This window comes from Stigmatopora argus, chromosome 5 (genome assembly GCF_051989625.1).
Source record: "Stigmatopora argus isolate UIUO_Sarg chromosome 5, RoL_Sarg_1.0, whole genome shotgun sequence".
NCBI lineage: Eukaryota > Metazoa > Chordata > Actinopteri > Syngnathiformes > Syngnathidae > Stigmatopora > Stigmatopora argus.
The window spans coordinates 17,584,733-17,610,867 of NC_135391.1; the positions used below are offsets into that span (position 1 = coordinate 17,584,733).

The 26,135-nt window shown below is 41.2% G+C and overlaps 1 protein-coding gene across 2 annotated transcripts in view; it reads left to right on the forward strand.

The window, feature by feature from the left end:
* The window catches only part of dapk1 (death-associated protein kinase 1), a 41,769-nt gene that overhangs the window by 3,352 nt on the left and 12,282 nt on the right, over positions 1–26,135 (forward strand). For both annotated transcript variants that reach the window (XM_077601024.1, XM_077601025.1), the window contains 16 exons: positions 8,634–8,855; positions 9,816–9,954; positions 12,252–12,381; positions 12,457–12,505; positions 12,601–12,627; positions 15,059–15,211; positions 16,029–16,074; positions 16,160–16,249; positions 18,946–19,038; positions 20,527–20,745; positions 20,914–21,012; positions 22,528–22,626; positions 22,704–22,901; positions 22,983–23,180; positions 24,976–25,074; positions 25,141–25,218. In XM_077601024.1, coding sequence (XP_077457150.1) covers positions 8,634–8,855; positions 9,816–9,954; positions 12,252–12,381; positions 12,457–12,505; positions 12,601–12,627; positions 15,059–15,211; positions 16,029–16,074; positions 16,160–16,249; positions 18,946–19,038; positions 20,527–20,745; positions 20,914–21,012; positions 22,528–22,626; positions 22,704–22,901; positions 22,983–23,180; positions 24,976–25,074; positions 25,141–25,218 — 1,939 coding nt within the window. The remainder of the gene's footprint in view (positions 1–8,633; positions 8,856–9,815; positions 9,955–12,251; positions 12,382–12,456; positions 12,506–12,600; positions 12,628–15,058; positions 15,212–16,028; positions 16,075–16,159; positions 16,250–18,945; positions 19,039–20,526; positions 20,746–20,913; positions 21,013–22,527; positions 22,627–22,703; positions 22,902–22,982; positions 23,181–24,975; positions 25,075–25,140; positions 25,219–26,135) is intronic.

The following is a 26,135-nucleotide window of genomic DNA, read 5'->3' on the forward strand; positions in this document are numbered from 1 at the left end:
TGAACTTTGATTATGATGCAGACACGCTAAAAAATAAGTTTAATCTAACCTTACACTTGATTTTGTCTTCCCTTCAAAATATACCGAAATTGATGCACACAAATGTCCTCACAATAGGATAACGCACAACCACTTGCCAACTTGCCCATGAAGTAGTACTCCTCTCGTATTAGCGAACAAGTTCCGCCATTCGCACTGACTAACGGAGAAAAAAACACTGAGAAAATGCAACGTTCCTTCCAGTGCTCGTAGAGACATTACACGACGGAGTTGAGGGGAGAGAGACAGTGCCCATGATGTTCTTATGAGCAGCCTCTCGCATCCGCTGTATGCTCTATATCAAAATTTGTCTCGTATCTCAAGATAAATATTTGCTCGAAATTTTACCCGTATCTCAAATTGCTCGTATGTCGGGACACACGTATGTCGAGGTATTGCTGTATAAGTCACACTTGTGTATTAGATCCAGACAAGCTGTGAAAAATGTGCGACTTTTAGTCCGGAAAATATGATACACAAAATTTAACTAATTGCCTACCTTTGACAACACTAGACATGTGAAATTTATTTAAACTGAGAGGACTGGCTGTGAATGCTCGTCTTTCAGTACCATTGACAGCGCTAGATGTCCAATCCATTTCTTTGTGGTTGAAGTGATTATTGGTAATAGTGCTATTAGATGTTATGGTAATTAACAATAACAACAAGCATAAAACGGAGGTTGACGGTGGCTGCGTTTGAGGAATTTTGACAGTCTACTCTCTGACCTCCTGCTGAGCTTTGCTGGTATCACATGTCCTTGATGTGTCATAATGCATTCCTGTCAGTCCTTGATGATGCCAGTTATGCTGCGATGTGCTCGGAATGAACTCGCATTGATAGGCGCAAGGTCATAAAGCCAAAGTAAAGAACTATGCGGCTTCCCAGTTCAAATGGATTGGAAGCAGTCAACACACAATGAGGAAACAGCCGGTGCTGCCCTCAGGGTAATAATGAGCTCATGAAAAAATCCTCCTTATATCCCGACAGCTGTAGGTTTTTGATTTACACGGCGTTGATAATCCATCATCCCCTTCCTTCCTCCGGGCAGCCGCCGGTTCCTCTTCTCACTTCTCAATCCCGTTGCCTAGTTACACTTTCTACCGGTTACACAGTGGCATGGCAGTTGCATAACTGTTTTGTGGTCCACACGCACGCCACACACATACAAACAGCGCAGCCGAGTGGGTTGTGAACGCCGCCGGCTGGCTCCTATTTTGCAAGAAAGCAGTAGCTACCACCCTGTCTGTTCAAAGACAATAGCTGGGTACTTCTTGGTTCTTAGGTCAACACTTTTCATACAGTCAAAGAAATCATTGAACATGGGAAATCTGAGCATAGATTTTGGGTATAATTTGCATTTTTGTTGTATTTTGGACAAGGGAATGAATATATTATATTCTGTCCAAATACTAGGCATTAAAGGTTGTTGTATATTGGAAGATAAATATTTTAGCATTGCAAGAAAGCGTGACTGTTAAAGCAATGTTCTACTTTTATGTTAGATACTAATCATGTAAATTTGAGGTCATGAAGTCAAAGGACAGAAATACAAAGGTACCTTGACATACGAGTGCCCCGACATACGAGTAAAATTTTGAGCAAATATTTATCTTGAGATACGAGACAAATTTTGATATACAAGCATTCAGCGGATGTGAGAGGCTGCTCATAAGAACATCATGGGCACTGTCTCTCTCCCCGCAACTCCCTCGTGTAATGTCTCTGCGAGCACTGGGCGGAGCGTTGCATTTTTTCAGTGTTTTTTCCCCGTTAGTCAGTGCGAATGGCGTATATACTACTTCTCATTGGCAAGTGGTGCCAAATCCGTCTAATCTTAGTACAATTAAACACATTTTAGTACTATTAAACCACTAGTTATTTGTTACTTTGTTAATACATAGCAAATTAGAACAAATAAAAATGTTTTTTCCAATATCCCATTTTTGGTGTTTTATCAGAGGGTTGGAACGAATTAATTTGTTTTTAGTTCATTTCTATGGGAAACGTTCGTTTGAGTTACGAGAAAATCGACATAAGAGCTCAGTCCCGGAACACATTAAACTCGTATCTCGAGGTACCACTGTGCTAGGTTTGTGTTCAAGGTAACTCAAGAACGAATTAAGGGATAACTATCAAATTTGTAGGATGTATTTATAACATGAAACAAGAGAGATGATTAAATTCTGGGTTAATGTGTTCAAAGGTCACAGAGGTCAGAAATATCATTTCGTAATAACTTGATAAGGGATTAGCGTATTTAACATTTTCCAGGGTCAGTCATGTAATGACATGAAAAAGAGTGAAAGGTTTGAAATATGGTGATACTTTGAATTTGGCTGCTTAAGCAGAAGTTTTTAGATTGCTCCTCTAGTGAGGCTCGTCGCAATATCATATTTTACTTGCCTCATAAATTATTGCCGGTATGTCCCCAGAAAATTCTAAAAAATGTAACCACTAAAATGGAGACAGTATTTGATCAATCAAGGACACATACAAATGCAATACATGTTTATCCCTGATAAAAACACACTAACCATCTATTGTAAAAAATAAATTAATAAAAAAAATAAGCAAAAAAATCACAAGGCTTAATGTGTGTTATTTGAAACCCAGTTTAGTGCACTATATTAAATAAGTGAGAAAGCCAGCATCATTTTAGTTGAGGGACAATTAAATGCCATCAGAATCGTTGATTTTTTTTATCCAAAGTAATTATTCAGACACGTGAATAATCAATGTTGGTCGTTTTAACATTTTTACAATGAAATATCTTTCCTAAATTATGTTAGTGCAGAGCACCAAGTTTTTAACAGGCAGTAAATACAATGGAAACAAGTTAATTAAATTATTTTAATCAGTAGGCATTTGGACGCAGTCTTTATCCGAAACATTGACACCCGCAGGTATTATAGCGCGCCTGAAAACTTTTAAAGAGAAATTGGTAAATAAGAAAGGAGTGCGACAGTAGTGCTAACTTCAGCATCATGACGCAGCCAAATTTGATATCGTGAAGGGATTATATTTAATTTTATTAAACTTTTTGTTTTTGTCATTTGTGGTCATAAAATCACAACATTAAAATGATAGATTTCAACTAAATTAGTCCTTGTATTGTAATATGACAAGAAAATGTGCCAATAATGACACAAATTTAAACATGATTGAGAAAAATTGATTAAGAAATTACTGCTAGAACTCCCATTTCAAATGGATTGGACGTCTATCACTGTTAATGGCAGCCTATGAGTTAATCATTGGATGTATTTTTAGCACGTATCACAATTTTTTTACTTGCTACTGGGATATTGTAATTGGCCACAAGAAACAGGATGCATGTGATGTTATATTTGCACAGCTGTTGTATTGCCGTTAATGCGGCGACATGATAAGAAAGTTTCAGGGTGAAAAAGAGTTAATGTTCAGTCAAATAATCATCTCACATGGAATGTTGTCGTTCATCTTCTGGCTGGCGAAGGTGAAAGCATTGAGCGTCTGAATCCAAAGTGCAGTGTGTTCTTAACCCAAGGATGGAGATGTTTTGCATTAGCGTTTTACCACGCACTTTGTGTACTCATAAACAACCTGGCAACCATCTTTCTTGTAAAATATTCATGTCTGAGTTGAAGACAAAAATACTCTGTTTACGTTACACCGATAGCATTTAGCCAAGTAAAAATGTATTTTGTCAGCTGCAAGCAGGGCTAAACAAGTCAAATTTAAGCTTTTTTTTTAGAAATTCCAAAATCATGTGGTGCCTAAAAAGTCTTGTTTCTGACAATTTTTAATGAAGCAACAATGTTATTCAGTTAAAAATGTCTTCTGGTCTTTGATCCTATAAACTTACCCCATTATTTTGCAACACTGACAATTTGTTCTTATAGAATTATGATATATTAATATGGTATGGTATGGTATGGTATGGTATGGTATGGTATGGTATGGTATGGTATGGTATGGTATGGTATGGTATGGTATGGTTAATATAAATAAATTATAATAATATATACATACTTTTTATAAATAGGGGTGACTCCACTTCACGTTTTTTTTGTTTATCGTGGCCATATCTGGTCTACATTAACCGCGATAATTGAGGGATTACTGTATATTATTGCATAATTATAATTGCGAGGCGGCCCGGTGGCGCGAGTGGTTCAAATACAGGTCCTGGGTTCAAATACAGGTCAGTCCACCTGTGTGGAGTTTGCACGTTCTCCCTAGGCCTGCGTGGGTTTTTCTCAGGGTACTCCGGTTTCCTCCCACATTCCAAAAACATGCATGGTAGGCTCATTGGACACTCTAAATTGTGAGGATGAAGCGGTTCAGAAAATGAATGAATGAATGAATAATAATTGCATCTATCACTAGGCAGCGCACAGTAGTTCTAAATAAAGAAAAGGGCTTGCGGTATGTCATATCGCAGAATGCAGGTGAGGTGGCACTCATTGTGTCATCCTGCATTGGTATGCAAGGCATCAGGATCCCTTTTGGGAAGCACTGCCAACAAGCCCTGATATTCTACTTAACACTTGGGGGGGGTTGGTGTTTCAGGACCTTCTCTTGTTTCACACCAAGAAGCAATAGCTGGCTCACAATTGCCTGCTCATGCTTAGCTGTCTTATTCTTCCTTCTGTAAGAAAAGGTAAAAGAGAAAAATGTTGGCTTTTTTACCTGTGCATGAATGATTATTAAGCCTATATTCACCTAGATTCAGTGGTTGTCGAACTCTACATTAAATATTTAAGTCACTGGCTACCAATGACGGCACTAAACGTTCAATTCATTTTGACTGAACGTTTTTTAATTCGGCCTCCCTGTAAATTCCCCTGACGAGGGGGGATATTTTACTATTTGAAAAGTGTCCTTTAAAATATTGTTTACTTAATAAAAGGAAATATATAAATATTCTCTTCATATTCATTATTTATTTAATTTTATTTAGTCACATAAAACTAAATACTGATTTTTATTTTTTTAATTTATTACTATTTTTTATTGTTTAAATTCACTTTGTGTTACGGTCGTGGGCCGAGAGCCCCAAAACAGGCACAAAGACAACTCTGGTTGTGGTTGTTTCAGTTTATTTAAAAGGTACCAGGGCAAGGCGAGCGTACGAGGAAAGGAAAACAGTATAGGCAGGTCGGTGAACGTGGCGTGGAGATCGATAGCCAAGAGGTCCGTGGAGGGATCCAAAACGAAGGTACAAGGTGCGTGGCCGTGGTCGTAATCGTGGTCCTAGGACATAAAGAAGAGGTCGAAGATCAGACAAGACAAAGCAAGGAGCTAACGCGAAAGCGTACTTTACCGCGATGTGGTCAAGCTCTGGGTGTCTTAAATAGCTCCCTCGGGTCTGATAAGCTGCACCTGTCATTTGCTTAGCCCAACAGGTGCTGGACCTGTGATTGGGTGAAAGAAGCAACCACCCACCTGTTTGGCCTTTAAATATTCTGTGATACCCCCAGTCAAATTGAATTAGACGTCAAGTGCCTTTAATGGGGGCAGCGCGGTAACTTGAGTGGTTTACGCGTTGGCCTCACAGTGGGGCTCCTGGGTTCAATTCCAGGTCGGTCCACCTGTGTGGAGTTTGCATGTTCTGCCTGGGCCTGCATGGGTTTTGTCCGGGTACTCCGGTTTCCTCCCACATTCCAAAGACGTGCATGGTAGGCTGATTGGACACTAAATTGCCCCTAGGTATGAGTGTGAGCATGAATGGTTGTTTGTCTCCTTGTGCCCTGCAATTGGCTGGCAGCGGTTGAGAAGATGAGATGAGGTGCCTTTAATGGCAGGTAAACAGGCTGTTATGATTTTGACTAATCCATTAGCAAATGAATCGTCATACATTTTGATAGTCTGTTGAGTGAGATTTTGCATCTCAACATTTTTCCAAATCCTTTTTAGCCTTTCCCATTTTCAGTTTCAAAAAAAAAGGTGGGCAACTGTATTTTTTTCACTTTTTGTTTTCTTTATGTAAATCAAGAAAAAAATTGATATTCCCTTTAGGCATTTATTCATTTAATTTCATTTTGATCTTTTATTCATTTAAAATGTTAAACAAAAGAGACAATTTGGTAAACATTTTGTCAATCATGATGACAACAAAAGCAAATTCTATTCTATTTATTCACCATAGCCAAAGATTAAAACAATGATTCAAGCAATCTCAAAATGTATGTCCAATTCCACTTGTTTATTCTTTTCACGAGCAGGGGTATCCCTCAAGACTTGCGCAACTCTTGCAATAGAACCGACCTAGCAGGAATAAAAAGGGAAGAGCCTTCCACACACGGACTGAGGAAAGGCAGGCTGTTTTTCTAGAGGCCAGATAGCAGGAAGCAGGATCAAATGTCCTACCGGGCTTTGTTGTGTATTTAAGCGCCGACAGGTCTTCACGCTTTTTGCCCTACTTGCCAGAGGAGAGACAATAGGAAGTTGCTGGATGTGAAAAACCGAGTGACTGTATTCAAAGAATGCATTTAATGGCGCTTGGACTTCAACTGAAACACCATTGCTCAATGTTGCCGCATAACATAAGGTGCCACCATTAACACAGTACAGTAATACCTTGAGTGTCCCAGCATACAAAAATATATTATATTTGAGGCAAATTCCAAGCAAATTTTTGCCTTGAGATACGAGCATATGAGACTGTTCCCGATTCGGCCGCCAAGTGTCCGGTGTGCGAGAGGCTGCTTATGAGAATAATAATAATAATAATAATAATAATAATAATCGGACATAGGCCATGTCGTCATTACCACAACACAAAAAAGCCTACTTGTCATCACACGCAGAAACTGCGTGTGACGAAATTGATGGTGCTTCTCCATAAGCTACGTTTAATCGGCAAAAGACCTAAATAAGTGTAAGTTACGGACTTGTAATTTGTCATTCCGCTGTTGTGGATACAGGTCGCTTACCTCTCGATTACCGCACACTGTCTGACACTTACCTTCCTGTCTGCCACTTACCTTCCTTCAAGTCAGCTAGTAGGAGGCAGATCACCAACCAAACATCTATTCATATGCCGCAGAATAGATGCATTGCTGTGTCTTTCTCGCCGCGTCTCCCTCGCGTGAAGATATCTACGAGCACCGACCGTACAGGTTGCATTTTTTGCATTGATCAGTGCAAAGTTAAGGTAAAAACAATGGGTCCAAAGCAAGCCAGTGCAATGAAGGGCTCACCATCATTTCCAAGCTGCGCAGTGACATTCATAACGAGATGGAGAGCCTTCGTTTAAAATGGTAAGAAGATAAACAGGGGGAGATAACGTGACCGAGTCGAAAATCTGCGAAAAAGCCAGCTACATTTACTAGAAAGCAAAGCAAGCATCTGAAAAAGCCACCGTCTGAACCCTTCAAAGTGAGTCGTGGCTGGTTCGCTAATTTTTAAAAAACGAACTGGGTTGTGAGGCACAGGGGAGCAGCATGTTCCGACTCAAAAGCCGTGGTGGAAAACATTAACACCTTTGCCTTGGTTAAAATTGACATACGACCTCAGTCCCGGAACGCATTAAGGTCTTATCTCAAGGTATCACTGAAAATTTACCTGATTTAACAGAAATAATCCCACGATATCCTCGATCATTTCAATTAAATGCCAACGTTAATCGCAGCATTTGCTGGCAACACCTTCCAGATAAACTAATGGATATTCCTCACCTAAAGTCCTACAAGTGTACAATTTATGTGTGTTTTCCGGATTAACTCATTGGCTGAAATTGGCGGTTCTAGACTTCTAATCAGTTTGAAGTAGTAGAGCGGTTCAAATAGATTGGACATATACTAGTGATGATCTTATTTATTATTATGGTTGAAGCATGAAAAGACATTTTATCGCCCCTTTCAATATGGCCTCAGTGTGGCCATGTTGGCAGGGATGTCGTTCCCATAAAAGTCAATGTATATTGGCTTTCATATTCCAATTATATTAAATCATAACTATCTATTTTCTAAACTGATTTTTAAAATATGATAACTGTCAAAGCATCTGTTATTTACTCAGTGGCTGTCAGTGACACCGCTAGATGTCCAATCTATTTGAAGTGGGAGAGCTAGCAGCAAATACAAATTATTTCACCCTTCCCACTTCAAATGTATTGGGTTTCTACTAGTAATCAGCTGGTGCCACACAATCCATTTTGCATTTAAATTTTTGCATGTTCAATTTCGGCCAAGAATTTTCATTTCAGTGTATCTCTACTTTTGGATGTAAATACGTCTTGCATAATACATAAATGCTACAATTTGTGTTTCAGTAATCCCTCGAATATCGCGGTTAATGTAGACCAAACATGACCGCAATAATCGAAAAATCGCAAAGGAGGATCACCCCGTTCATAACTTTTTTCCATCACTGTTGAGTCGTAGTAGCAAGAGTGGCTTCCGCTTCCGAGTTTCAGAGTGGATTTTCACATTTTTATGAACTTTAAAAAAATAAAAATAAACTAATAGCAAGAAAAAATCGCAAAGTAGTGAACTTGCGGAAAGTGAAGACGCGATAATAGAGGGATTACTGTATACATTTTTTCAAGCATATGGATAGCAGAAAATGGCCTCATCAAGCTAAACTGCCTGTTTCCTTGTGTGAAGTGGCCAGTTCGCCGTGGTACGGCGGTGTCGTCAACGGAGCACTGGTACCGAATACGCCGCCAAGTTCATCAAGAAGCGGCGCAGCAAGTCCAGTCGGCGTGGTGTCACGCGAGAGGACATCGAGCGCGAGGTCAACATTCTGAAAGAGATCCAGCACCCCAATATCATTACCCTCCACGAGGTCTTTGAGAACAAGGTTGATGTCATTCTCATCTTGGAGCTGTGAGTAACCCATTTTTCTGGAAATTGGCTGATAATTTTAAAAGAAAAATAGCCAATTTTACAACATATTTTTCGTGAAGGTGTCAAACTCATCTTTGACATGGGCCTGCGTGGGTTTCCTCCGGGTACTCCGGTTTCCTCCCACATTCCAACAACATGCATAGTAGGCTGATTGGACACAATAAATTGCCCCTAGGTATGGGTGTGAGCGTGAATGGTTGAGATAAGGTCCTTCCCCAAGTGGAGGAGTTTGAGCCTCTCAGGCTCTCGTTCACGTGTGAGGGAAGAATAGAGCGGGAGATCGGTGCGGCATCTACAGTAATGCAAACTCTGCACCAGTTCATCGTGGGGAAGAAGGAGAAGAAGGCGGCCAGACAATCGCAGGGTACATGGAAACGGACAACCATTCACGCTCACACACATACCTTGGGGAAATTTAGAGTTCTCAACCAGGCTACCCTGCATATTTTTGGGATGTGGAAGGAAACCGGAGTACCTGGAGAAAACCCACCCAAGCAGCCTGCAAACCACATAGGAAGGTCCAGACATGGGATCGAACCCTCAATCTCAGAACTGTCAGGCCAACACGCACAGTTTTGGTCATTTAAAAAAAAAAGCATTGTGAAGACCTGTCTTCCTCTAATGTGGAATTCATATTTTAGGTGTAATATGGTCCAGTTTCCTTGTATTTTTAAGGACGCTGACAGCAGCTATCTAGATGAGTTTGATCTTCCAAATTGATATCTTAAGACCTATAAATATGCCACTGCAATAAATCTGTCAACTAAAAATAAATGTATGGAAAGGTTTTTTCCATTTTTTAATGTATATTGCTGATGATCGCGGCCAATGAGTTGCTTCAAAGCCATGTCAACTCCACTCTAATGCACCTGAGTAATGAGATTAGCTGAGCTAGGCTCCATTAAAAAGTGATTGATGGCTTTATATTTGTTTTTTTAGTGTGGCCGGTGGAGAACTCTTTGACTTCCTGGCAGAGAAAGAGTCGCTAAGCGAGGAGGAAGCCACGCAGTTCCTCAAGCAGATCTTGGACGGTGTCTTCTACCTGCACGCCAAGCACATTGCTCACTTTGACCTCAAGGTTTTCTCATAGTATATTGTCACTCTTATCTTTCACAAAACGGGAACTTGTTTTTTGGTTTGATTCCTAAAAATGTTTTCTCCACCCTACTTAATAGTGTTATTAGTATTGTAATGAGCAAAAAAAATGTTAACACTCAAATTTAATGTCAATTCAGTGACTTTGATGGGAACGTCACAATGAAAGGTCTTTTCATGCCATTGCCATTAATGTAAATCAGTTTATCACTATTAGACGTGCAATCCATTTATATCCAATAATATTTTTTATGTTTAAACAAAACAAAACGAAAGAGCTAAGTTATGAGCTCAGGTTAAATTCTAGTACAGACGCTCCCCTAGTTACGAACATTCAACTTACGAACAACGGTACATACGAACATGTCTGCAAATTGCGTTTATGTCGAAAAATGTTCGTGAGTCCAATTTTGTATTCCGCGCCTTTTTCCGAGTAGTGCTTCTTTCCGCCGCTAATACCGACGCCTGGCGCTGTGACAGCTCAGCTCACCCAGCATCCACCTTCCTCTGCCCAGTTCGTTGCAATGCGGAAGTGCGTGAACATATCTCCAGTGCGCAAAGAACCTTTTTCATTTGTATCATTAAATATCTCATGCATCCATTATTGAATATGGTTGGTGAAAAGCGAAATGAAGAGGCAAGCCATTTCATTTGAAATGAGTGGCAATACAGTGGTACCTCGACATACGATCGTAATCCGTTCCGAGAGTGAGATCGTATGACGAGGTTCTCGTAACTCGAGCGGACGTTTCCCATTGAAATAAATGGGAAAAAAAATTATTCGTTCCAGCCCTCTGAAAAAACACCAAAAACAGGATATTGGATTGGAAAAAATGTTTTATTTCTTCTAATTCCCCATCTATTAACAAAGTAACACATAACTAGTGGTTTAATAGAAATAAAATGTGTTTAATCTAACTAAAATTGGGCGGATTTCGCCGAGGGGAGAGGGGCACAAAAGGGGCGGGAGGCTTCGTTTTTTTTCTTCCACACAACGCACTCGTAAACGGAACAAACACTCCACCCTCACGTTCGATATCGATGGGCTGTTTGCTGTTGTACTATTCCCTTCAAAATATTCCGAAAATGATGCACACAAATGTCCTCACAATCGGATAATGCACGACCACTTGCCAACGCTGCTCATAGGAGCTTCGGGGGCGCTGGCTAGCGGCTCCCTTTTAGCTTGTAGCATCTGTGTTCGCATCCCCTTTGAACGGCGCCTATGATAGAGTTGCTACCGGGGATGCTATTGCGGGGAGTTGCGAGCCAGTGCCCCTGATGTTCTCATGAGCAGCGAACGAGAAGTAATATAATACTCCTCGTATTAGATAAAAATAACAGGAAATGCAGCAGCTGAGCTTACCCACGTATTGATTGTGGGTAAAGTTTTATTCTGAGAAAGAGTGCCATTGCCTGTTGGCGTTGTGTGCACGAGTATACTTCATTACCCAGAAAGCCCTCTTTTTCCTGCGCATGCGCGTTGTGCGTTTCCTGGTCTGAATAACTCATTCGGTGCTCGTAAATATTGTTATACACGGAAGATATGCAAAAAAGACAGTGCCATGGCCACCTGGCTTGGTCGCATCACGAAATTTTGATCGCATGACGGGCGAATTATTCGATCGAAATTTCCGTCGTAAGACGAGAATATTGTATGACGAGCGGTCGCGTGACGAGGTACCACTGTAATAACGAAGCTTGATGCGCGTCAGAAAGTGGTGAGCGTTGCACGTGAATACAACTTGAATCGTTCGACCGTCAGTACCATTTATAAACAAAGATCGAGCAGCAGGACCCAAATATCGAACGTTGCACAAAGTTTGCAAATCAATTGAATGATGCCATACAGTGCTACCACATCATTTATGATGAAAAAAAGAAAACTGCAATCGTCATTAGATAGCTTCTTTCGGCCAGTTTCTAGTAAATCTCTCTCTCTCTCTAATGTATGTATACAGTACTGTATGTATTCTCTCCATTTTTTTAAATGTTTTTTTTTCAGTACAAACCAGTGTGTGTTACTTATACAAGCCTTAAACATACAAATGCACTTATATAAACCTTCAATATACTTATATAGGCCTTAAACATAAATTATAATACAAAATATAGCATTGAGCAACTTATGAACAAATTCAACTTATGAACAATCGCTCGGAACCTAACTCGTTCGTAAGTAGGGGAGCGTCTGTATAGCGTAGCCTTTAACTTTTTGCTTTTTGCAGCATTTTGTTGACTTTGATCTCTTGTCTTGTGCTGCGTTTGTGGTTTTTCTAGCCGGAGAACATCATGCTGCTGAGTCGCTCGACGCCTTACCCGCGCATCAAGCTCATTGACTTCGGACTGGCGCACAAGATTGATTTTGGCAACGACTTTAAAAACATTTTTGGAACGCCGGAGTTTGTCGGTCAGTCTTCCACGCCGGCACCCGTGGTTGTCGTTCCTTCCTCATACTATATCTATTGATGCTTCATTCTTGTAGCTCCTGAGGTGGTGAACTATGAACCTCTGGGTTTGGAGGCAGACATGTGGTATGTATAACAACACATACATAGCAGCTACAACAGCATCACATCTCACTTTTGATGACATCATGAATTAAATCCTTTTCTTTTCTTCTCTGCAGGAGCGTTGGTGTGATAACGTATATTCTGTGAGTAAAGCATACTTACGAAACCACTTGTGTTGGCTTCTTCAAATCCACTTTAACTCTTTCAGTGCTTTTGACATCAATAGATGTCTAATTATGTGGCTCTTAAAAAAACTGTCAAAACTCTTTAAGGGTTGCTACATGTTAGGGTTGGAAATCCTGACAAATTTGAATAATACGAAAAAAAAGTACACCATTTTTTTAAAATCGCCTTTTCCGATCAGTGCTAGGATTCTGTCGGTGTGTCCAAACTGACTGTCACCCACACTCTCGGCACTTGCTTGCGTTGATGATAATGCCTTCAGCATATTTCCTCCGTCAACACAATCGGGGATATTTGAACCATCTGAGCCAGAATACAATTCTTAAGTAGAAGACAACGTGCTTGTGAGTCTTTCTCTCAGTGTGCACGATAACAGTACAGTATGTTATCCACTTAAAATGATCAATATGCATTAGTCTGTCTGCATATATCGCTTCCCCCGTTTTAAACAGCGAATTTCCAACTTTAGAACGTATAAAATATAGTTAGCAGATAACGTAACATTCATTCATTCACTCATTCATTTTCTCAATCGCTTTATCCTCACTAGGATCGTGGGGGGTGCTGGAGCCTATCCCAGCTGACATCGGGCCAGAGGCGGGGGACACCCTGAATCGGTGCCCAGCCAATCACAGCGCACAAGGAGGCAAACAACCATTCACGCTCACACTCATACCTAGGGCCAATTTAGAGTGGCCAATCAGCTTACCATGCATGTTTTTGGAGTGTGGGAGGAAACCAGAGTACTCAGAGAAAACCCACGCCGGCCCGGAGAGAACATGCAAAATCCCCACAGGCGGACCAGCCTGGATTTGAACCCAATACCTCAGAGCTGTGAGGCCGATGTGCGAACCACTCGCGCCACAGGGCCGTCCTTAACATAATAATGCTGCCTGAATATTTTAAGAAAGGAAAAAAACGTCAACTTACACCGATTTGAATCAAGATGTTATTGCATGCCGTGCTGGTTGATTCTGCTTGAAGTTTAAAAAACTATCCTTTGTAAAATCCTCATTCGTTTTGATTCCTTTGGTTCAAATTAGGGATGTCCCCGATCAAAAATCTTGGAATTTATCGGCCTGGTCGCGTCATTTTCAGAAGACTAACCGTAATAGTAAAATAGGTGATTTGAGTGACTCTTTATGAATTATTTTTCTGTCCTCATTTTTCGGTGTTTTAAATAACATCACTGCTATGTTTAGATTCCAAACACCACATATCCTAACTGCATTCGTGGGGAGGAGTTAGATGTCAGCTGTGATATACCCGCTTAAACACTTTATTGGAGCTAGGCGCATCATGTTGCATTCTTTTTTGCCCATTTCCTAGCCCACCTGGGCCCGTTTTATGCCTGCCATCAGCAAAACCGCTCTGTCCGTGAAGCTTTTTTTCCTATTGTTGCTTCAGTAACTGTTGGCTTTTGAGGCTATCTTAACTGCAAAGCAGCGAGTGTCCGTCGCAGCTGTCATGGTTGTAAACATCTGCTACTGACGAGCTGGAGAGTTTTCACGAACATCTTTGTCTGGCGTTTGGAATTAATGCAATTCATTTATGCAATATCTGGACACAAAATGGAAAAAACTAATCTTGAAAATTGAGTAAATGTTTTATTTAAACGAGTTACTTTTGCTTTTGACAAGTAGAAAAATCTGCTGGTGGAGCAAGTAAAAATTGGCTCACAGTAAGTCATTATCTTTATAGCTATATTAGAATATATTCATTCATTTATTCATTTTCTGAACCACTTACCCTCACAAGGGTCCAGCTGACTTTGGGCACCAAGCGGGGATACCCTGAATCAGTGGCCAGCAGGGCATGTGAGACTGCCACGCTAACCACTCGACCGACGGGCCGCCGATTAGAATAAATTCTGGATATACTACTGCAAACTAGACATTAGTAGACTATTATTTTTGCAGTGTATCTCTCAAACGCAAGCCCCAAGTGCTAAATCCAATTTATTGTGGCCCATGGAAGAAAATTGTGAATTACATTTTTTTTTTAAATGTCATCCTTTCAAGCATTTGTAAAATGAAATTAGTGGAAATGTGAATACTCACATGGTAAGTGCTTTTAACTTTTGTAATCATCATCCATACCACACAGCTTGGGGGATGCTATGGTCTATCCCAGCTGACTTTGGAGGAAAGGCAGACTAAACCCTAGACTGGTCGCCAGAAATATTCTAATTGACCACCAAAAATTTCAGGTTAGGGTCCATAGTGCTCACAGCAAAAAATAAATTAATCTGGAGATCTGCAATCATTTATTTTGTTTTGTATCTTCTAATATTAATTCCCCAAATGCTTGCATTACCGGTATTGAACTTTTTCCTTGCAAAATAAAGCTTTTTCTTCTAAAGCTAATCAATATATCCTCTTGTGGTGTCAGGTTGAGTGGGGCCTCTCCTTTCCTTGGTGACAACAAGCAAGAGACGCTAGCTAATGTGTCGGCCGTGGACTACACTTTTGATGAAGATTTCTTTGGTGGCACAAGCATCTTGGCCAAAGACTTCATTGCCAGACTCCTCGTCAAAGACCCCAAGTAAAGCTAAAAAAAATAATTCATATGATGAAAAAAATGTTCCTTAGTCTTTATATATTTATTTATTTAAACAGATAAAACCCATTGATATCAAGATCTCTTTCGCAAGGGTGACCTGGCTACATTCACACTCACACTCATACCTAGGGGCAATTTAGAGTGTCCTAACAGCCTACCATGCATATTTTGGGAAATGTGGGCAGAAACTGTTGTACCCGGAGAAAACCCACACAAGCCCGGGGAGAACATGCAAACTCCACAAAGGAAGACCAACCTGGGTATGAACCCAGGACCCCAGAACTGTGAGGCCGATGCGCTAACCACTCATCCCCCGGGCCGTCACATCAAATCTTTTGACGGCAATAGACGTTACATCCATTTTACCTGAGACTCAAATTTGCAGTTAATGGCTATTTTAAAATAAATCTTTTCCTCACTACCACAACATATACTCTGCGAATACTACAGTAATACCTCGTCACTTCGCGAATCGACTATCACGGATTCACCCCGTTGCAGCTTCGATCCGTCAAATATATATGGACTGTTTATAATGTAGGAACAATAATACAAACATAAAATTAGGGTGAAAAAGGAAAGTCACAATTGGAGATTATTTTACTGACCACTAAAGAGCAGTGTCTTCCTTAGGGACTTAAATAATAGTACAGTGCAAATAATATCAATTACGCACCATAAATACACTGTTCCTACATTGCCGTAATTCACCTTTTGTGGCGGGACTTGGAACCTATCAACCGTGATAAATGAGGTATTACTGTATACATATAAATGTTGTTGTGTGTTGTGTTGACAGAAAGAGGATGAGTATTCAGGATAGCCTTCAACATCCTTGGATTAAGGTAGGACTTAGTTTTTAAACAATAATTAATTGAAAGTGGTTACACTTGTAGTAATGAATATATTAATGTTTTTTCTCCAAACCAGCCCACAGATACGCAACAGGCGCTGAGTAGGAAGGAGTCTGCGGTCAATATGGAAAAGTTTAAAAGGTTTGCTGCTCGAAGGAAATGGAAAGTAAGTTTTTATGTCGGGGATAACATTTCAGCTCAGCTGACAACCAACACAAAAGCCCCTATTTTGGATGTCAACATGTCAGATGAATTGTTGCCTGACTGGTTGATTGTGGTGTTGAACTCCAACAGGTTTACACGCTTAGAACAAAACCACAAGATGGCGGCGTGCACGGGTGCAGCGGGTCAATGCTCTACAGTTTTGTTTTTTGTTTTCTCAATCTTATCGTTATTTACTAACATCTGCGAGGCAAACTTTTTCTACAGTCGCCAGGATTTAATTACTCTTGGAAGGAGATGCGATATATCCATCACAACAGATTACCAACGGACCTACGATATCCCCGAGGACATCTCGAAACCACCGGGATCTCCGTGGATAGTCAGCCCACTCAGAGTACGAGGGAGGCGGCGAAGGGAAAGAAAGCAAAAGCGCGGATGCCGGGCGGGCCTAGCTGCTTGGGACTTTGCATGTACATACACAAGGAATGGTGCTGCAACAGTAGGATCATTAACACACTGCTCCCCGGATTTACAGCTATTGGCAGTACGGTGCAGGCCCTTCTATCTGCCTAGAGAGCTAACGATTGTCATTTTAATGGCGGTTTACATCCCACCGGATGCTAACGTTAGCACGGCACTTAGCCTCCTGCTAGCAGCTGTAAACAAACAGCAGCTTGACCACCCCGATGGAGTCTTTATTGTCGCTGGTGACTTCAACAAACCATGTTTAAAGACTGTTCTGCCTAAGTTTATCCAGTACGTGAAGTGTCATACCGGAGGAAATAAAACTCTAGACCATGTTTATTCTAATATCAAACATGCTTATAGAGCCACACCCCTCCCTCACCTAGCTGGATCAGACCATCTCTGCCTGTCCCTCACCCCTGCATACACCCCACTCCGGAGGCTAACAAGGTCACAAATACAGTTAATAAAAACATGGCCCGACGACGCCCTGTCTCAGCTGCAGGACTGTTTTTCCCGCACCATTTGGGAACTTTTTGAACACCACAACCTCCAGGACTACACGGACACTGTACTTTCCTACATCAAAAACTGCACGGACAAAGTCACTGTTAATAAACGGATACGGGTCTTTCCTAACCAAAAAACCTGGATGACCAGTGAGACACAGGCACTCATCAAATGCCGTAACACCGCCTTCAGGTCAGGGGACAAAGTACAATACAGCGCTGCCAGAGCAGAGCTGAAGAGAGGCATTAAAAAGGCCAAGGCAGCAAAAACAAGGAAAATTGAGGAGCACTTCGCAGGAAATAACCCAAAGAAGATGTGGCAGGGAATACGACATATTACCAATTGCAATGACAATAATGTGTCTGTTAACGCAGATGCCTCACTAGCAGAGGAACTGAACCGTTTCTTTGCCCGCTTTGAGACTGACAAATCAGACCAACACATCCACCACCACCCTGCAGCAGTACACTGGAGCTTCAAGAACATGAAGTGAGACAGGTACTGCGGACTGTGAACACCAGGAAGGCTGCTGGCCCTGACGAAGTACCTGGGAAGGTGCTCAAAGCCTGTGCTGACCAGCTGATTGGTGTTTTCACAAAGATCTTCATTTGTTCCCTGCAACAATCCATCATCCCATCCTGCCTGAAATCTGCCACCATTATCCCTGTCCCTAAAAAGCCAACCATTGACAGCCTGAATGATTATAGGCCTGTTGCACTTACGCCTGTGATCATGAAGTGCTTTGAAAAGTTGGTCGCCCGCCATATCAGGGATACAATCCCTCCTTCAGTTGAGCCTCACCAGTTTGCCTATAGAGCAAATAGGTCCACTGAGGACGCCATCGCCATAGCTCTACACACAGCACTGAGCCACCTGGAGCACCATGGAAACTACGTGAGGATGCTTTTCATTGACTATAGCTCAGCCTTCAACACTATAATACCGGACATTCTGGCTGAAAAACTCTCCCACCTTTGACTATCCTCTTCCATCTGCTACTGGATTAAGAACTTCTTAACCAACTGTCCACAAACTGTTAGACCTGGTCCCCACCTCTCTTCCTCCATTACACTGAGCACTGGCTACCCTCAAGGGTTCTGTACTCCCTGTACACATACGACTGTACACCGACCCACCAGTCTAACTCCATCATCAAATTTGCCGATGACACCACTGTGGTCGGACTCAGCTCAGGAGGGGATGAGTCGGCCTACAGAGATGAGGTCAACAAACTGTCTTTGTGGTGATTGGTGAACAATTTCACACTAAACACCACGAAAACTAAAGAAATAATCCTGGACGCATTTCGCAAACGCAGCACAGATCTGGCCCCACTCCAATTTAGAGTGTCCAATCAGCCTACCATGCCTGTATTTGGAATGTGGGCGGAAGCCGGAGTACCTGGAAAAAACCCACGCAACCCTGGGGAGAACATGCAAACTCCACACAGGTGGACCAACCTGGATTTGAACCCAGGTCACCCACTGTGAGGCCGACGCTCATCCGCCGGGCGGCCTTGTTTTCTCAATTTCTTTTTGTAAAATTACAATATTGCAGTTATTTTCATTTTTGGAAATGCGATTAATGTTTTGTGATTTCAGTTTAGGTTGCTGGTATCTACATCACTCATATTTTCATTCCATTATTTTCTTATATCTTGAAATTTTACCAACATTTAAAAAAAAAATAGAACTCAAAGATGTCTGCTTTGTGTTTTTGCAGCAATCCGTTCGACTCATCTCCTTGTGCAATCGCCTGTCGCGGTCCTTCCTATCCAGAAGCAACATGAGCGTTGCACGAAGTGAAGACACATTGGTAACGCCAATTCACACAAAATGCACATCTAATTAGTCTTAGTTAACTGCTACTGTTGGCCTTTTCTTAATTACAGCCTGACTATTATTAGCTGCACGGCCTCACAAGCTCGCCAGCCTGGATTTGATACAAGTTGTGTTTACATGCGTAACTGTGCATAAATGGGCCAGAAACATGTTTGTGAACTAAGTATCAAATGATGTTTACCTGTAGGTTGCAGATTTTAAATTATTGACACTCCTTACAAGTTGCGCCCCTCAGGTCTGGAAGAGAACTGCTACAGAACTCCTTTTAAACTCACCAATTCGTTTATTCCCTTGGTGCTTGAATTTACATCTAAGAAGCAATACATAAAAAATACTCAAATGCATGAGAATAATAATAATTTAAAAAGTGATAATCCTAATAATAAAATTTTAAAATGAACATCTGCTAAGTTAGTTGTTGCATTTATTTGGTACTTTGTAAATTTTATGCTCTTGCAATTAATGTATATGAGTTTGAGAGTGGTGGGCCGTGCATTTCACACCTAGGGCTTCAGTAGTGTTCCATCTGAATCAATCCAAACCTCAATAATTTTTTTATGGCTATAAAAATGTTACTGCAGTCACACCTGCAACACATACAAAAAGGACATCGAAAAATAACCTCATAAAATTTCAATGTAATTTAGAAATATGACCACAATTTTGTAAAATGATTTTACTCACCAAAAATCATTTTAATTTGTACACAAAATCCATCCTCCTTTCTTTCCTAAAGAAGTTTTCGACTACTACTCTGTCGTAGAGATTATCCGTGCATTGCAGTCATTACCCGAAATTAAAGTTCCTACTGTCTGATCGACACTTATTCGATGGAACGGGGCCCACAGAACTGATTATGAAGGCTACCCTGCATGTTTTGAGATATGGGAGGAACCCGGAGTACCCGGAGAAAACCCACGCAAGCTTGAGGAGAACATGCAAGTTCAACACAGTGAGGACCAACCTGGGATTGAACCCTCGACCCCTAAACTGTGAGCCCGAGGTGGTAATCACTCTTCCATCGGGCCACCCTAAAACTTATATTTTCAAATAAAAATTTAAAAAAATAATAATAATAATTTTTAAATTTTAATGATTTTTTTTATTTTAGGATTTTCTCTTGTTTATTTTATATTTTTATATTTAGTATTGTTTTATTTTTACTCTTTTTATGGAGTTCTACATTACAATATTGTATGAATATTAAATATTAATTCAGTCAGAGTGGATATTATTAAACTATGAGAACCGGCTTGTTTTTCTTCTGCCATTGTAGAAACTTGATGTCCAATCCATTTTGACTGGGAGGACTGAATGAATATACGTTCGTTTGAAATGTTAGCTGCCGTCAAAAGAAGCTAATAAATTTAAATGTGGTTTGTCATTGTAAAATATAAGTTGGTTGTTACCATTTTCAGCACAACGTTGAATTCTTTTGTAAAATGTTTACTTTTTCATGGAGGATGAGGAAGACTCGTTCGTGATGAAGGCCATCATCCATGCCATTAACGATGACAACGTTCCGGGCCTGCAGCATCTGTTGGGCTCGTTGAATAGTTACGATGTCAATCAGCCCAACAAGCACGGGACGCCGCCGCTACTGACAGCGGCCGGCTGCGGCAATGTTGACATCATCAATGTTCTCATTAGGAAAGGAGCCCACATTCATGCCCTTGACAAGGTGGCACCTACATTTTGAATGTTTAAATATTTCACCTATTTATTTCCTTTTTCTTTATTATTTGGACTTTTTGGTATGTTTGTGTTTTGGATGATTTATACCTTGTATACTGATTGAGTTTTTTCCTTGGCGATTGTGCTGACGTCTGCATTTATTTATTTTTCATAGAGTGGAGCCAACGCCATATACTACGCGGCGAGACACGGTCACGTGGATACCCTCAAATTCCTCCATGCCAACAAATGTCCTCTGGACGTACAAGATAAGGTCACAAATCAAGAAATCCTTCACTCATACACAAATATACTCGAGGTTTTTGATCTCTTGTAATTGTTCAAGAAGTACAGCAAGGCCTTTGGTTCTGATGTCCTAGACGTTGATTGCTTTAATATTTCCACACCTGGCATTTAGTGTCCAGTGCAGACTGCTTGTCTGTGTTTTTGTGCAGCAGAAATCTAATGTATGGTCGACCTCCTCTTTTTCACATTATGGCACCAAGAAGAAAGTTGGCTCATCTAGGTGCAGTTAAAAGATAAGCATTTCCCTTGGATAGACACCGATGAACATCAGTAAAGATGTGTTCAGACCAGTGATGGGCAAACCAGTCCTTGAGGGCCACTGTGGGTGCAGGTTTTTGTTCCACCCGATCAATGTTCCCTCTAAGCTGCGCGCGTGCGCAATTGCGCACTACTCTCGTCTTCTCTGTGCACAACAAATCATATGGAGCGCACAAAATAAAATCCCATTTTTTAAATGTATTTATTTATATATATATATATATATATATATATATATATATATATATATATATATATATATATATATATATATATATATATATATATATATATATAAATAAATAAAGCTGTGAGGGCGACGCGCGAACCACTCATCTGCCGGGCCGCCCATTCATAGATATTAATCATTACATTTTATTATTACTAAATCATTTATGTGTAGTAGACATGCACCTGCTTATGGCAGGTGTGATACTGGTGTGTGCCCATAGCGAGCAATGAAGATGTTGCTCACACCGGTACTGTGTGCTCAGTGAGGTTGTCTTTCTGCCCAGACAAACAAAAAATTAGAGGGAATATTGCACCCGATATAGCACAGACAGTTTAACCAATGAGATTTCTGTAGAAAACAAGAAGCACCTGACTGCAATCCACTGATTGCACTTTTAGGACACCAGATTGGTGAAAAGGTGCCTTCTCAATGAGTTCGAATGAAAACCCGCACCCACTGTGGTCCTTTGTGGAATAGTTTACCCACCCCTGGTTCATACAAAAGTAGAACCGTCCCGCGAAAACGCCTCGCTCGTTGCCCAAATCAGTCTTTCGTGGACACAGACCTTACGTCGCCAACAGTTGCATTCTGTGAAAATAAGGGATAAAGACAATGCACTGTTATCATAAGCAGCCACTCGAGGCTCGGCCACTGGCTGTCTCGTATGCTTGTATTTCAAATTTGTCTCGTATCTCAAGGCCAATATTTTCTCGGAATTTTCCTAGTATCTCAAGTTTCTCGTATGTTGGGGCACTCGTATGTCACGATATTACTGTAGTAATAATGGGGTGATCCAACGTCGCGGTTTTTCGATTATCGGTTTTCTGCGAAATTCAAGGGATTACCGTATATTACAGGTTGCAATGTTGATGTTGTGTTTCTTAAGATATACCTAAATGCACCACGTTGGAGTGGAGCCGGAAGGAGGGATGGACAAGATTTTTTTTTAAAGTGTAAAAACTAGCTGTTAAATTTTATGTTGATTCTCCACAGTCTGGAGAAACAGCTCTGCACGTGGCGTCTCGCTATGGCAACGTGGACGTGGTGAGCTACCTCTGCGGCATAAAGGCCAACCCGGACCTCTACGACAAGGTGAGCCACCCAGTTCATCCTAAAGCTAGGCACAATATTGAAAGATCTTTTTGATAAACCCCACCTCGCCTGCCCAGGAGCGAGAGACGGCATTACACTGCGCGGCTTGGCACGGCTACTCGGCAGTGGCTCGGGCTTTGTGCCGTGCCGGCTGCCGCGTGGACGCCAAGAACCGCGAAGGCGAGAGCGCCTTGCTCTCTGCATCCGCACGCGGCTTTGTGGATATCGTGGAGTGTCTGGCGGACCACCGTGCCGACCTGGAGAGCGCCGACAAGGTCGGGACCCTATTTCTTCAAGTTTTCAGTGGTTCTTATTTCCATCGTGATAAACTGCGTCGTTTCTTTGTTTTCCCACAGGACGGCCAAACTGCCCTCCACCTGGCCGTGCGGCGGTGCCAACTGGAGGTGGTCCGATGCCTGCTGGCTCGCAGCTGTCAGACAGACCGCCAAGATCGCCACGGCAATGTGCCGCTGCACATCGCCTGCAAGGACGGAAACCTGCCTGTCGTGGTGGCGCTCTGCGCTGCCCGAGCCGTACTGGACATCCCCAACAAGGTGCCATTTGGAATCAGTCTGTAAAAGTTTCACTGGACTTCAAAACCTTGCACAGCCACGTTGACATTGAGGATTGGTCGTTCATAAAAATTAGTCGACAGTCGTTTTGAAAGTCGATTAATTGTTAATTTGTTAAGTGTAAATACTTGAACATATAATATTTTACGGGGATTACTGGAGCCGATCCCCTGTCCCCGTGCCTGCCCATATCGAAGTCAGACGAATGAACCTCTGCACCATCAGGCGGCCATATTTTAATTTTATTTTAAAATTGTATCTATTTTTTTCATATTTTACAAATATTTTAAAATATTCCTTGATTTCTGTATCCAGTAAAATAACATGATTTCAAAATTGCAGAAATGAGAGGGGTGTACTCACTTTTGTGAGCTACTGTATGATCTGTTTAGCCGACTAATCACAAACATAAGAGGTGCTTATTTGACTATCAAAATAATCATTTATGACACCTCAAGTTTGCATTTAGTTTCCTCTCAAAATTCCCTAGCAAATTATTGAACCCGATTTATTGTCCCACGCATATTAATGAGTGAAAATTTGCTAGAATTTGAATCTATAAATCTACCTACTAGGAAGCCCGGTGGTGCGAGTAGTTAGCGCGTCGGCCTCACAGCTTTGGGGTTCTGGGTTTAAATCCAGGTCGGTCCACCTGTGTTGAGTTTGCATGTTCTCCCCAGGCCTGCGTGGGTTTCCTCCAGGTACGCCGGTTTCCTCCCACATTCCAAAAACATGCATTGGAGGCTGATTAGACACTCTAAATTGCCCCTTGGTGTGGGTGTGACTGTGCATGGTTGTCTGTCTTCTCGTGCCCTGCGATCGGCTGGCCACAGATTCAGGGTGTCCCCCGCCTTTGGCCCGGAGACAGCTGGGATAGGCTCCAGCACCCCCCATGACCCTAATGAGGATAAAGCAGTTCAGAAAATGAGTTGAGATGAGAAATCTACCTACTATCTACTTTTACCCTATCGATGTGCTTTAATGTAACAACTTTAGACATTTCTCCATTGCTCTTTGTAAGATCATATCCAAAAAAGGACATTTAAAGTAATTCCACAAACTAATAGAATCATAATATCCATATCCAACAACTACAGTATCAGGTCGTAACACCTCTTTGGATTTTAGGTCAGATAATCCTGCATTAGTGCTTTGTTTAATGGGTTTATGAATAAATCTCTGATCGCCTTTGCCAACACTAATGCTTACAGTATTTAATTGGATTGGTTGTTATGAACATTGACTTACTTGCTTTGTATTATAGGGCACTTATTCAACTCATTAGTTGGCGTTGATATGCTCAACGTCTGATCCTTTTTGACTTTTTAATTTTAAGGCAGTATTTTTTTTTAAAATATTGACTTATTTTAAATTAAATTCTTTGTCAATCTCTTCAGGCATCAGGGGATAAAGCACAACAGAAATTATAGATAAAGACAAACAATGTCATTTTAGAAGAAACATGCCAGAATTTTTTCTGAAAAAGTTGTCCATTTTACAAGTTTTGAGATTCTATATTTGCAATAAAATTGCATTTAAAGTTTCATTTTTTTAAACAATTTAGTTTTTTATCAAAACTTCATTCCTTTCCGTATTGCTTATTCTCATTAGGGTCGCGGGGGTGCCGTTGCTTATCCCAGCTAACCATGGGCAGAAGGTGGAACACCCTGAATTGGTGGCTAGCCAATCGTTGGACACCAGCACTGTCAATGAAAGCTATATGAGCTCAGGACTCAAACGAACTGTTATTGACGAGTCCTTCCTTTTTTTTTATCAGTACGGCCGGACCCCCCTCCACCTAGCCGCCAGCAACGGTGGCCTAGAAGTGGTTCGTCATCTCTGCCTTTCAGGTGCCAACACAGAAGCCGTCACCAACGTAAGCCGTCTTAGAAAAAAACAAAACACTTATCAGTGCTTATATACATTTTTTTCTTTTTCCCAGGATGGAAAAAGCGCTGAGGACTTGGCATCAGCTGAGCAACATGACAATATAGTGGCCTTGTTAGGGAAGCTTAAAAAGGTAACAAAAGGTTTGGAGTGTGATTGACATTTGTTAGTTCATTGAATGCAAAATGGAAAGTGTAGTGCGGAGGGCTCTCACTCACCCACGCTGACACTCACTGGCACCGACGCCCTTTTGTTGTGTGACTCATCCGGCACATTCAGGAAGAAAAAAATATCAGTATTTGTATATTTGCCTAAAAATCTTTACAATAGAATGCAAATTTAGTCTCATTTAAGCCAAAAACGAACATGTAAGTCACGCCCGATTACCCGAGACCTACAAACAGCAGCCATCCACCTTTATTTACATATTGACAGTGGTGTCTAACTGGCTCTGGTCGAGATCCGGGCTCAGCCCAGTATTCTATGTTGCCTGCGAAAGTAAATTCTGCAGCTGCATGTTTTTCACTGAGATAAAATTTTGTCAATCAATGCATATTTAATTTTTGTTTTGTTACTAACCATTCTTTTTAAAAAATAAAGAGGCTGTTATTTTTTGACCAAGAAATGAAAAAATAACACTTATTATTATTATAATTTTTATTAATATTATAAATAAATTCATTCATTGATTTTTCTTCCCGCTTATCCTCACAAGGGTTGCGGGGGGTGCTGGAACCTATCCCAGCTAACTATGGGCACCAGGCGGGGGACACCCTAAATTGGTGGCCACCCATTTGCAGGGTACACGGAGACAGACAACCATTCAAGCTCACACTCATACCGAGGCAAAATGCGTGGGTATTATCCGGGTACTCTGTTTTTCTCCCACCTCCAAAAAAGATGCATGGCAGACTGTTTAAACACTAAAATGCTGACAGGTATGAGTGTGAGCATGAATGATTGGTTGTCTCCTTGTTCCCTGTGATTGGCTAGTCATCAATTCAGGGTCTCCCCCGCCTTGTATCCATAGTTGGCACCCCTCAACCCCTT